Genomic DNA, 13933 nt, shown 5'->3' on the forward strand with positions numbered 1-13933 from the left:
ACTGCACACAGCCCTTTCTGCACAGAGGCTATCGCTGCTTCTGAAGTAGGTCCATAAACATGGTACCTACGAGTTATGAAGCCACAAACCCCGCCAAGAAACCAGCTGCAGTTACCTTCCATAAATGCTTGCACTGTTTTGTCCACACAGTTGTCAAAATGCTGCAGCACAAGGACAATCTCATTGTTGCTCCTGTTGGGGACTATGGCACGCACCGCGCTGATCTAGAGGGAAGAAAAAGAGAGTAACATGTAAACCATTTGCTTTATCCCACGCGGAGCCTACAGCAACCCTTCTGCAAGCAGTCTAAAATCCGTAAACGATGACTTCCTTATAAAACTTTAATGTGCCAGGACGATTTAGCCTGAATAAAATTTTGCTTTTGACAGAGCTGCAGTTAGCTCCCCGACAGAAACATATTTCATCTCAGAGAGGAGAGGAAGATACAGCGTTCAGGAGCTCTTCCACGGCACGCGGTGAGTTAAAGTCTCCGAAGACACATTTACCTTCTCCTTCATGTTTTCAAAGGTTCCTCCTTGGGCCATCACGGTATTGGACTGCACATCAAAAATAAACCCAGACGGATCTGTGAAGACAAAGGAGAGGGAAGCTCTCTTCTGAACAACAGGCACCGAGAGACATTTAGAAAGATATGCAGCAGGAGGTCAGCTCCGAGTTGTTACTTTGCCAAGGAGAAAATTGAAATCCTGCAAACGTACGGCGTTCGCTGGCTAATTCTGTCATATGGTTAGCAGAGGATTATTAGCTGCCGAGAGTAAAACGGATGATATCCCAGCCTTGTTTAAGGACCAGATTCTGTTTCGCCAGGTAACCCTCGTCGAATCTGGTTTGCCAATGCCCCCCACTGAACTCAGGAAGCCGATTCACTCCTCAGCTCTGGGTCAGTTTAAACCAACCAACCATGGATCAAAACCACAAGCCAAAAAAACACAAGCCCCAAGAGGGCTGGTGCGAAACAGAAGACTGCTGAAGCAGACCAGACCAGTACCCCTCCTCCATTTCCATATTAATCTTTTACTGAGCCCAGCAATAAAGAGTTAACAAAAGTGCTAGAGCCTTCGAGCAGTGTGGTTAGCAATTTCCTCCACCTGGAGATACAAATGGCAAGCAGACTGATAAATGGGTTTGAAGATCCAGCAGCTTGTGTTCCCTGCCAGCTATAATCTCCAAGGTAATGCTTATATGTTCCAAAAGAGACTCATAATTGAGACAGCCATCACCAACAGGTTTGCTCCTGCCAGCGAGCAAAGGTCACATAAATCTGGAGGCCCTACCATTTCACCGAGAGATCCTTACGAGTGCCTGGTATCACAAATTCACCCTCGATTTCCTGCCAGAGGTCTGAGCAGGCTAAATCTCAGGTTTGCTAAAGAAAAGGAATATAGCTGTTCATAAATGTGTTTTACTGTGAGAGAACACACTTCAAACCAGTATTTTAGCCACGTTTGGTCTCAGGAAGAACACGTGTCCCTGGGCAGGGGCCGACGGCAGGACCCCAGAGATTTTAAGCACTCCTATTCTGCAACACCAACCCCTTTCCAGGGAGCTCACGCACGTGCACAAAGCCACAGGCAGATTTCCTAGGAGGGCACTTGCTTGCCTGTGCTTTGATGCCTCGAGCCCCGCACGGAGTCAGGGAAGTACAAGACCACCGGTTCTTCTGCAAAGCTTCTCAGGTTTCCACAGCTGCCGCTGGCCGGTGGCTTTGGGGACCGCCTGGGGGAAGGGACACTTCCAGCAGGCCAGGGTGCTCAGCGGGGACGCTCACTTGGTCACTACCCTTTCTGCTTTAGCTCAGCTGATATTCCAAGCTGCTGATTCATGTTCTTTCCCTCACCTCCTCTAAATAACTCGTACGCGATTTGGAGACACACCATTGACTTCCGCGGTTCCCAGACATTGATGTAGCATTTAAACTGAGATGCCTCCAAATACAGTGACAGAATTGTGAACATGATGGAAAGGTCAGCCTCTTATTAAGGCTACAGATGAACGGTTAAATTCTTCCTCGCGCCATCCTTACCCGTTTCAGCCCCATGAGCAAGATTTTCTCAAGTTTCCCAAGCTCACAGAAGTTCAAGTTACCAACTTTCTAGTCCTTAATCTTGTAAATGGCTTTCAGACTCCCCATCACCGAGTGAGAATTAGCAATCTTTTTTCAAAATCTTCATTGCAGAGCAGCCACCAAGGACCCAGGTGCCAGGAAAGATGAAGTTCAGCTCCCCCATGCAGCACATTTTCAGCTACTCAATCCCGTCCCTTTCCCACATCTCCATTTGCGCTTGGTCTTACAGGGGACTGAGCTTGTTGGCACCTCGCTCCGAGCTGCTTCTCCAGCTTCCAGTCGCTTCACTACAGCCCAAGTCCTCCTGGCGTTAAAATGTTTATCATGCAAAAATTATGCAACGGAGACTACACCGTATACATTCGATATTGCCCTTGAGCACTCCCCAGCATCATTAAAAGGGCTGCTGGCGCTCAGGTCTCTTGTGACAGTGGGTATTTACAGGAAGGGACAGAATTTAAAATGCTTACGCCCGCGTGGACAGAAGCCTGGCGGCCACCAGTGACTTCACGATTTTGGAATTAACATCCTTGTGGGAAAGGCAAGCTCCTTCCCAAAGCCAGGGCTCAGACTAAGCATGTCATGTCTGACACGACGAGTCAGTCAGACACTCAGACTGATCTCTGTTGCATTAAAACATACACCACGCAGTGCTACCCTGTTGATTTGATGTGATAAACCCCAGAGACAATGCCGACGGCCTTAATTGATTCTCTGTTCATAACGGCATCCTCCAGAAAAATGAGGTGGTAAGAAATCATTCATCCCAAATCATTTACTATTGTGTTTCAGTGCTATTTATTGGACTAATAACACAGGATCTCTTAAATAGAAACACTAACGATGCCAGGAAGAATCCACCTTCACAAATATCAATCTGCTCCTCCCGTAATTCCGCTAATTAGTCCTTTCTGTACAAAACACGTGCAAGAATTAAAACCACAGACCTAACAAACGCCTGCTCTGCTTCCTGGGACTCAAGAAATAAACCAACTCTACACCTGACACCTCGAGGAAGTCAGAGCAGGGGCCACTATTTCCCCCTCAAGCCCCCAAGCCACGCCAAGCCGAGCCCTGGCTCATTTTTGAGCCACGGCAGGCAGTCATTTCGTGAGGAGACACAGAAAAGAAAGAAAAGCACCAGCCCGGCAGCTGCACAGACCTCGTCCCAGCCAGCACCGCAGAGCACACTTTACGAAAGCACACAGCGAGATTACGTGTATGCATTTAGCTCCTCCGAACCCATCCAGCACTTCATCCCCACCACGCCCACGTGCCAGCTCACGGAAAGTTTGCACAGTAAAATAGCTTACAAAACTAAAAAAAAAAAAAAAAAAAATCCCTCTCCAATCGCCAGGTTCACCCTCCTGCCCCAGCCAGGACGCTCACAGGCAGACGGCTTTGGGGAACTGGACAGCATATACACTTAAAGCGCGATGCAATCAAGATTCAGTTAAACCGTGAAACATTTATAGACTCTGTGGCTTTTCAGGTCAACGGTAACCGCGCCGGCTCTCCCAGGGATAGCGCGGGAGACCTCGGCTAATGTGAAATAAAAAGCTCTTAAAGAAATGGCACCTCGCTGCTCACTCAGAGCATCTCCAATTTGCTCTAATTACGAGCATCTCCAGCAGTCCCTGCATCATGAGAATCGGGAGACGTCTGTGCCCAGGACTGCAGAGGTGACTGGACAGGAATTAATGCACCTTCCCAGGACAGAGTAAAGAAGCCAGAATATCATTACCCTATCAGTCTGTGCTTGCAGTCACACCAAAGTACCCACAAATACGGAAAAAAAAAATCTAAAAATCAGGATTTCCGAAAAAGTGCTACATAAGAGATTACATCCGTGGGAGCTTTCTGCGGTTTCAGGGCTCCCAGGGCGTCAGACATTGCACTTGAAGCAAACAGACCACCACAGGCTGCACTTCACATCTCTCACGTCTCCTGCTTTTCCTTACGAATTACATCAACACACGCCGCTATTTTTTCCTTGTAAGAACAGTTCTTGCTAACAGGCAACAGAGGCACCAATGCTAAGCTCTCTCCTCACGAATTAGAGAGGAGTAAGGACTAAACTGGGGTTAGAATCAATATTTCTGGGTTTGCTGCTGTCGAGACAACATTTCATTGATACCAGAAAAAACTACGTAGAAACGCTAACTTCCTCCATGATCCAAGGGGAAGAACATCACTACCACACACTTAAGCCCTCCCTTCCCCAAAATACATTAAGATATTTGAGTCTGTTGGGTTACTAAGCTGTAGTCGCTCAATTTCTGTCCCTGCTTGCTGCCTGGGCACGTTCAAAGTCGGGGCTTGGTACCTCGATCAGCTGTTGTGGAAACTATTTTAATGCCCCAAGCACAGCCCTGTGACGTTCCTGCAGCGCACAGCCAGCCCGTGGAGGCGGCAGCTGCACTTCAGAGTCTTGTCTCAACAAGAAATGCCACTTTCTTGCTTATTTTCTCAAACAGATTTCAAGGGGCCAAGCATGCAACATGGCCTTCTCGGTCCAAACCTGGGACAGGAAAGCGATCGGTTCACCAGGGTGTAATTACAAAAAAACTTGCTGTGCGTCAGACAGAATATGGCTACGCAGGCAAGAGATGGACTCGAAGAATTCATTCTGAGGTGAGCAAATTAAACCTTCCAGACATCCGATCTCAGAAGCATCGGGTCAGCTGGATGGCTGCTGGATGGCAGCAGAAGAGTTAGCCCTTGGATTAATGCAGGCTACCTTCCCCATATAAGACCATATTCATTTAAGGGCTTGGAAGAGTGGAAAGAAAAGAAATTAAATATGGAATAAAAGTTAACTTCTTGCAAATCAACTAAAATATGCCCAAAGTTATGCTGCTAAAATTGGGTATTTCTGCCCGACACAAAAAGCGGGTATTTTTGCCACAAAGGCAGGGACTCGTACGGACGCAGCTCTCCTAAGCACCCATCCTGCTTCCCAGGGCCGGGGAGGCACTTGGAGCGCAGGTCCCAGTGCCCCTGCGGCGTCACCGACCTGGTCGAGCCGAGGCGGGCACGCTGCCATTTCCCGGCCGCCGTCACAGCTGCAGTTTCAACCTGCGCTTTGGACACACGAGCAGTGAAGCAAGGCAATCAGCTTTCAGCGGAGCTCAGGCAGCGAAGCCAAACAGAGAGCCACTAAGGTAATTCAAACTGCAGGACACCGTCTTCCCCCTCCCTTCTAATTTCCATCTACACACAAAAAAATGAAAAATTAAATTAAACCTGCGCATTTCCAGAGCATCACACTCAGCAGAGTGATGCAGCTGAAGCTCCCGTGAATTCCTGACATCACCTGCAGGCTCGTACCGCACCCGAGCTCACTCGCCCGCCAGGATCCGATTTACCAGCTTACAGAACACATGCTCGATATTCGCCTTTGTGCGTTTTCACCATAACTCACAGCAAGTGCTGCCTTGCAGAGCAACTCCGCAACCTCCCAGTTTGCCGATTCTAACAGAAGTTATCCGGACACAGACTGAGCAAATAGCTTGCAACCACCCCAATCAGCAGCGCCTGCTTTCTGCAAAGCAGTATCTTCTGCTCGATTGACGCGTTGTTGAACAAAGTTCGAGCTTAAAATGAAATTTCTCCCACATTTGGGGTTTTTGTAGAGGCTCTGGTGCACAGGCTCCCTGCTGCTTAACACCGCTCCGGTCCCTTCCCAGCGACTGATACCAAAGACCTTTTGCCTTTACCAAATTCACGTAGGACAGTTTTCCATCAATTGAAATGGCTCCTTGATGTATCCAGATGAGTAGGAACCCGAGTGCTGTTTTATTCAGGAACCTGGCATGCCTAAAACCATGGCTGATGGCCAATGGAAACAAGATTTATGTGATTGCTTTGTATCCTGGGGTCACCAGTCATTCCTGAGCCTGGTGGCTGCTTTCACTCAAATCAATTAATCGAGTCAGAAGGGGGGATGAGAGGGAGTGCACGTGCTTCGTGTTGGGGGAAAACCAGAAGCACTAAGAATCCAAGATCACTCCAGACAGCAGCAAACCAACAAACCTACTAGACGCTGGGGAACATTTATTTAGAGATCTGGCATCACAGAGACTACCTTTCCTTCGAATTTTTAACTATCCCTTATACAATATACTAAAGCTGAAATGAGCCATCCGGTATAACCCAGACACGGACCTACATGTGGATGCACGCATTCGGATTTTGAATGGGGATAACTACATGACCGGTTTACAGATTGAACTGTTTTCTCCTCAGCATAGATCTTTCGAGCAAAGAGTTATTTACAGCCAGTAATATTCAGGAGTAGAACATGATTCTGTGCCCAAACTTTGCATATACATTTTCACAAGACTTAAAAATACCCTTCTGAATAGCTCAGATGTTCACTCTATTCTGTGGCACTTCTAAGAAGAAGAAACAGGTGGGCTTCTGATTTGGTTTCAAAACTGCTGTGTTATTAAAAATAGGTCTGTCTCGTTCTCTATCTCTCAACGCTTCTCACCAGCCCTTTGTTACACTGCAAAGGGGTTTTGGTTTGCTTTCGAAAGAAAGAGAAACTGAAAAGACATTCCTTACCTGGCCAAGGTATACTCCTTTACAGAGGACTGGAAAATATTTGTGGACTACATTAACATTCTAGAGCAGCAGAAAAGTAGTAATTGAAAATTCAATCACAGTCCAAACAGGACAGGGCACAGCCAGAGGAGTCTGCAGCTTTAACTCTCACCTTCCCTTATGTCCACATTGCCACTGCAACGCGGACTGGAGATGAGCCCGCTTAACAAAGCGGGGCGTATTTTATATCCCCGGTGGCGGAGCGAATTAAAGCCTACTCTGCATTCCTGCTCGGTGTCAAATATTTATGTCCAAGATCCCTTTACTCTTCTTTAGGAACCCTATACATGCCAGCGCTTCCCAGCGGGTTCTCTCTACGACACACTCTGCCGAACAACACCGAGAACAGCAATTGTGCCGGCTTTCTCGTTCGGCTGGGGACTTGCCAAACCCCTGAATTCCCTCAGAGCAACAGCTTCCCATGTTTTCCCCCAGTTGTCTCCTACAGATTTCTCTCCCCCTACCTAGCCACGTTAATCCTCTTCTGCTGTTTCAAGGTGTGTTTTTCTCTCCACATGTATTCAGCAACAACGATTGCTGGGCTCCGTTTCCAGCATCAGAGAGAAGCCAATTTCTTAATGACTTGTACTGAGGCTTCCAAGAGCACAGATACAAATACAGCTTTTTAAAAATCACTCCAAAATTATCCTATACAATAATTTCCATAACTGTTACTAATTGCTTTGAATCATGTATGGATCTAGCTGTCAAAGGACGGCTGGGCTCCTCAGGTAGACACCGTTTCTATGCCAAAGCTGCTAGGGGGAAAAAAAAAAAAAATCTACAGAGAACAAAAGCTCTTCTCTTGAGGTAGAGGACATGAATTGTCAAACCCATTCGCCTTAAATTATTAATTAGTAGTCAGTTCAAATAAAAAGCGAACCGTAACCCTCAACCCCCCTTCTCCCCCCACCACACACACACTTTGGAATTAATGTTTCACACGCGACAAATAAGATCCCTCACTGAAATAAGCTGCTTGACGCCAGAACAGCTTTGCCACTTAACATGCGATGGCAGAAAAAGGAGAACCAGCCTCTGTATTTGAAAACAGAGCAAGGGAAAAAGCTTCTCGTAAACTTGCTCGTTGCCCTTCTGTACCTATCTCGAAGGAAAAAGATTTAAATAGGTCTAGTTTGAATCGCATCCCCCAGAGGCGAAGACCTGAGCTGAGCTATCCCACCTCCATTCGACGGCTTGTTTCTGAACTGGATTCCTGGCAAGCAGTTGCCACAGACAGCACACGCAAGTCCGAGACAGAAGCCTGCCCCGAAACGCCAGCGTCCACGGGGCGCTCGGAGAGGGTGGACAAGGGCTGCCTCGGGAGCAAGACTAAGTTTTGGTAGAGTTAATTCCATCAGAGACCACTCAAATTCTTCCTGGCCATACCCAGCGAGGGGAAGTCGTGAACCAACGGGGGACCCCAGGAAAATAAAAAAGTTTGGCTCTGTAACTCTTCAACGACTAAACAATATCTTTTTTCTCCTGTTGTCTGGCTGTGAAAGTGATGCAATATTAACATACAGGAACTTGTGAAATCAGAACTGTCCAGCTGGACAATTGAAATGCTACTAAAAATGTCACAAAACCCAACAGGTTATACGGTGTCACTAAGATGGTGACAATAAGCTGTCAAGTGACACCAGCAGCCTTGAAAAGAGTATGGCAAAAGCAATTAACCCCTTTCCTAATTGATAACTTTGGAATCAATAGTGCTGTTTATTGGCATTTGATTATATCACATTCACATGCATCTTACCTTTTGTATTTTGCTTTTTAGACATCTCAGCGCCTTTGCTCCAACGTCCAGCTATACGGGAGGGGGGAAAAAACAGAGTCCTCGCCCTTGCGCAACGTAGCTGGCAGTTGCAATTCACACACCGCCTTGTATCAATGCGGGGAACGGCAGATATCTGGTTTGGGATGGCAAAATCCCAGCTGCGAGGGCAAACGGGGTCTGGAGTTGTCAGAGATCTGCTGACAGGCCAGCAGAGCACTACAGCTCCTTCCTCCAAAAAGCAACTTCTTGTCACGAAGCCTGACTGCAGCAGTTGGTATCGGTCTTTTCAGGTTCTGAAAAAGAAAGAATTAAAAAAAAAAAAAAGAAAGGAAATAAGAAAATTGCTACTGTACTAGCCAAGGCATACCTCGCGTCTCCCAGTTTGTCAGAGCCGTCTTGCTCACGCTTTTTAAGAGTAAAATTTGTATTTTGTTTAAAGGCATGGTGAAACAACTAGCCAGGAAAAAAGCAACATTAAATATAAAGCAACAAGATCCCTACAGACTTGGTACAGTTTCAACAGGCTACTGTAAGACACTGTCACTTAAGCGTGCAAGGCAGTAGAACCAGGGAGGTTTAGAACCCATCAAAAAAAAAACAAAAACATTTACACAAATGCCAGCATTTACGGACAAAGCGGACCGGGAGCGTGGTTCCTACGCTGGGTGACAACACTCACGACAGCGTGAACTCTTAGATCTCTCCTGTGTTAACGCCACCAGCATCCCAGGGAAGGCAAAATTCACTTTGCTGCCAGCACCCAAAAGCACACAAATTTTAGACGCTTTCTCTGATTATTTCAACGGAGCACAGAACAAGCCTCCCCCGCCGAGGCGGTGCCGGGGCAGCCCCGCGTGGCGTTACATACGTCTGTTTTCCTTGTGCTCCCGGCTCCTGATTTAAGGAGCCAGGGAAAGCAGGGGCGGCAGGCACCACATCAAGTACGATGACAGGTTAAACAAAGAACAACAGGATACACAAGGTAAGGAAACAATAGAGACCTCTCTGCCTCGGCAAACCCGCCTAACCCCAAGGAAGGATCTAACCTCAAAGCCGTGTCCACAATGGAGCGGGAAAAACACAGAAACTGGCACTTCAATATGTAAAACGCGGGAACTGAAGACGCAAAATATTTTAGTAAACATCAGGAGACCGTGTGCATTTTAGCAAAACCCACACGCTCATGAAAACAGCGCTGAGAAACACGCATCTAATTTGCTCCAGAAATAATTAGGAGTTCAACTCCCGTCCACCCCGATCAGGATTATTTTTTAGGGATACGGTTTACAAGTCCGAGGAATGCAGCAACGCTCCTGCAACACAAGAACCGGCGACACTGTCCCAGGGTTCATCGACAGGGTCCTATTTTGATTTAAAAATAGACGTTTCCTATCATCAGAATTCTCCTTTATTAGCTACGCAGGAGTTCAAAACTTATTTCTAGCCAGTGACCCTCGCAATCTAAATCTGAGACAGCGTCAACGCTCGCTGACTGCGCAAAAAAGACTGTGCAAAAGAATTTTTTACCTGCCAACAGAGTCCCAGAACAAGAGGTGGTTACAAACGCCTGCCTCGCCGCCTTCAGCTCTCCGAATTAAATGCCTTCATTCCTTTTGATGCCTCGAGGCACTAAATACCACCTCATAAAAATTGTGGTATTTGAAACTCTGCTCAAAAATACAGAAGCCGAAGAATTTAGCGAAGGATTAAGCTGCCGTACCGGGATGTGAGTGGCCCCCGAGCGCGACGCCTGGAGACTGCCGGCGGGTCGAGCTCTGAGCTCTGCCGGCTGCGCTAGCGTGGCCGATGTGCTTTGGTTTGCACGATTACACCCAAGTTTCACTTCCCTGCCTGACTGCTTTGTGTCCACGACCAGGAAACACAGGCAGGCAGCGCAGCCGTCCAGCTGCCGGGAACCTCCGGTACCTCCCGTGATTTTAAGATAACGTTGGGTTGCGGAGAAGGAAAGTGCTCACGCACTGACCTATGATACCTGAGGCAAATCCCTTCGGCATATATTGCTCAGAGTTTTAAAAACAAACAAACAAACAAATGACAAGCCCACAACTGTGCTTTAGAGTCGTCTTTATAATTTCATTTTTTAAATAAAGACGAGCATGCTTTAATCCGGAGGGAGCGTGGAAATACACAGGTATCAACAAAAGCCTGTAACATCACGCCTGAGAGTACTTTACGTGAACTCCCTCAAGTTGTCTCAAACTTAATTCACGAAACAAAGGAACACTTAAAAACTGCCTCTGCCTGTACATCCCCGAAGAGCAAATAACTGCAAGAACACTTCAAAGTCTAGAAACAAGCTGTAAAAAATGAAAGTTGCCAGTGAAGAAGTTATCAGGAAATCTGATAAAAAAGCCTGAAAAACTCTACACCTTATCACCCAAGAAATACACTTTTACCCACTTCAAAGGAGAAAAATAAATAGTAATTAAGTCTTGGGGGGGAAACAAACAACATAGACCAGGTTCTGAATTACTCGTCGGCAAGCTAAACTGTAAGCACTAAAGTAATAAAATAATGGACTGGAAACAAAACCCACTGATATATCTGATGAGTGTAAAATGGCAAAACTTTACTCCTTGATGATGCAATTAATATTTCATCCGATATACCCTGTGGTAAAAATCTAGAGCCAGAGAGTCAAAAGCAGCTCCGGCTCACGTCAGAATCGGGGTTCAGGCTGCTGCGTGACCTGCCTTTAACTCGGTGTCCCTCATGGCAGATCGGCTGGGAATTTCACCACAGCTATTAGCCGGGAACCTTAAACAGATCGGCGCGAGAGGGCTGTAAAACACACAAGCGTTTTTAAAATGCAGGTGGAAGTTTCAAGACTGGTAAAATAGCAAAGATTAATGCAAGTTCAAATAAACTCATTATAGGTGGCGACCTCCTTCAGATAAGGGCAATATAAGGCTTATGTAGCGCACCGTACTACAGAAACAATAAAGCATCAATACAAAAACGTCAAGAAATCTACCTGCAGGATTAAAATAAAATATTGTAGTTATAACAGAATTGACGGGGGAGCAATATAACCTGCAGAAGCCCAACTCCCTCCTGTTACGGACAGAGCAACCAAACTCCTCCCAGAGCTGCCAGCGTTCAGCTGACGACATAAAACTCCTCCAAATCGCGCTGGAAACGCACATTATTGTGAAATGCGCTAATATCAGCATATTCCATCTAATTTAGAAAGAAGGAAAACGTTCAATATTTTACAGAGAGCAAGTCAAAAAAGAAACAACTTCTAAATCCCCCACCCGTGGCGTTAGCTTGCCGTGCTATTCTTGCTCCGTCTAGACGGATTATTTCAGTAAACTTTCAGAACTCGATAGCTCCCTATTTGAAGGAAAAAGAAGATAAACAGTGAGAAATTTGTCTGGATTTTTTTATTAGTCCATGGAAGATGCTTTCGCTGAGAAATCTGGAGTTCGGAAGAATAAATAAACCTGCTTCTTGGGAGGGTTTTTACCGCGGTTGTTCCGGGATCTCGGGCAGGCGGCACGGTGGGCTGTCCCCAGCTGCCGCCTCACGCCCGGCTGGAGCATAATTCAGGCGGTACAGTAGCATCTGGCTAATTGGCTTTTGAGTTAAGTAGTCCCTTACCAAGCTATTTTAATCTTGTTGATCAAGCACGTAAGTCTCGTCTCTGAGTACACACAACAGCATTTCAGTAGAATAAATTGTCCTGTTTGCAATTTATAATCATTCTCAAATAAAAATCCATTTTCCGAGACTCCAGCACCTCAGAGGACCCGGCTGTTTACCTACAGCACTGGACCCCCCCCCACCCCATAATGTCCTCACGCAAGAAGGGAATTAACTCAATTTTATAGCGTGTCCTGAAAAAAAAAAGCGGTAATTACACTAGAAATTCAGGAACTTATTCTACCTGTCATGGAACAAAACTTGGAGGAGCAGGTTTAACATGCCCACTGCGCAGGGGAACACACCGACACCCCGACATTCCTATTGCCTTCGCCGGGCGCTGCTGGCCCTGACTCACGGCACAAGCACAGCCTGGTTTTTCCCAGACCTCCACCAAATCCCTGGGGAATTTATGCAGCGCTGAAACCCCCAGACTTGGGGGGTTTTCGGCAAATACCTGTTAAGTTACAGCAGACCAAAATAAGCCTGTTCATCTCTCACGTTCAACAGATGCCTCAGTGGTTTCTGTTCAAAAAACTAACTTTTTTGCCCTGCAACAGACCACGAAACACGTCAGGCCAACGTTTTAATCAAAGCCAGGCAGCTTTATTACCCCACATGAGAGGAAGGAAGCGCACCGTTCAGCAGCGAGCACAGCACAAGCCCGACTGGAACTTGGGTGTTTTCTTTTTTTTTTTTTCTTTTTTTCCCCCCTCAAATCGAGACAATCGCTTTTCAGAAGCTCCTTCCACCGAACAATGGCTCGGTCAGAGCACGCGGGGAAGGAGGAGCGCAGCCCCCTCGCCTCTCCCAGCACAGGTCTGGGAAGGTCTAACGCCAGCGCCCGCAGCCAAACCCCTGCCTGCACAAAGCAGCTCCTTTTTCCATCCTGGACAAGTCCCTTCATGGTACTGGATGAAGGATCGTAACATTGTATAAGACAAAGAACCATTTTAGGATTTAAAAAAATAGTTTCTTAATATCACTCTTGGGGTTTGGGGTTTTTTTTCAGTATTTCCTCAGGAATGAACTGAACATTTAACCTCAGAGATAATTAGCTGTCTATATTCTGTTTAAATCCACACATTTATTGTTCTTTCACCGAATGCATTATGCAGAGCACGGCTGGGCATTAGCTATTCTCAAACATCTACCTCTTATAAGCTAATTGGGTATCATTTTGCAGCACAAAGAAGTAAAACTACGTATTTCAGATGACAAAACATTCCCATAGCTATTCCGATGATGCTACAAAACCCCACCCGGAGTGTTTACAAATACTTAAACAAGATAAAAGAGCAGACCACGGGGTTTTGTGTTCTTCAGGAGGGGGCTGCAGTGCGGGATTCCTGGTGGCACACTGTTTTCCATACTCACTTTCCAGATAAACGGGCACTGGGAATTGCTGGTGGGATTTCCGACGCTTTACACAGCACTGCAAGCGGAGCAATTCGGCAGAAGTGAAATGCTCTTGAGTTGGACACCAAATTTTGCTTTCCTGAGGCAAAGATCTCTTTGCACTTTGTCTTCTGGTCCTCTCCCCATCCAGTCAAAGCTTTCTGTGTCCCTTCCGAACCAGCCTGCCCGGGAGGGAACAGCTGCAATGGAAACTCGCACATGTGTGTTTGTCCTGTGTAATTCTGCGTGCATTGCTACTATTTTTAGATTGTATTTGCCAGCGTTGTGATCTGGAAGAGTCTCAGTGACTTGTCAAGAATTGTTTCATATTTAAGAGGATAAACACGTGTCTTTTAGATTAAATTTTACTTTTTATCAAAGTAGCTAAAAATCAG

At 46.4% G+C, this 13933-nt stretch overlaps 2 protein-coding genes across 5 annotated transcripts in view; one reads left to right on the plus strand and one right to left on the minus strand.

The window, feature by feature from the left end:
* Positions 1-13933, plus strand: part of MCRS1 (microspherule protein 1) — an 84534-nt gene that overhangs the window by 26223 nt on the left and 44378 nt on the right. Inside the window, exon 15 of one of the 3 annotated variants that reach the window (XM_075133715.1) lies at positions 10254-10264. The exons of the other annotated variants lie outside the window; for them this stretch is intronic. The gene's annotated coding sequence lies outside the window, so the exon portion shown is untranslated. Of the gene's footprint in view, positions 1-10253; positions 10265-13933 lie in introns of those variants that run through there. 3 annotated transcript variants of the gene reach the window in all.
* SPATS2 (spermatogenesis associated serine rich 2) overlaps positions 1-13933 on the minus strand; it is a 31207-nt gene that overhangs the window by 13831 nt on the left and 3443 nt on the right. For both annotated transcript variants that reach the window (XM_075133711.1, XM_075133710.1), the window contains exons 2-4: positions 8454-8767; positions 507-586; positions 116-224 (exon numbers count right to left, since the gene is read on the minus strand). In XM_075133711.1, coding sequence (XP_074989812.1) covers positions 116-224; positions 507-586; positions 8454-8478 — 214 coding nt within the window. In that variant the 5' untranslated portion in view covers positions 8479-8767. The remainder of the gene's footprint in view (positions 1-115; positions 225-506; positions 587-8453; positions 8768-13933) is intronic.

This window comes from Calonectris borealis, chromosome 30 (genome assembly GCF_964195595.1).
Source record: "Calonectris borealis chromosome 30, bCalBor7.hap1.2, whole genome shotgun sequence".
NCBI classification, from domain to species: Eukaryota; Metazoa; Chordata; class Aves; order Procellariiformes; family Procellariidae; genus Calonectris; species Calonectris borealis.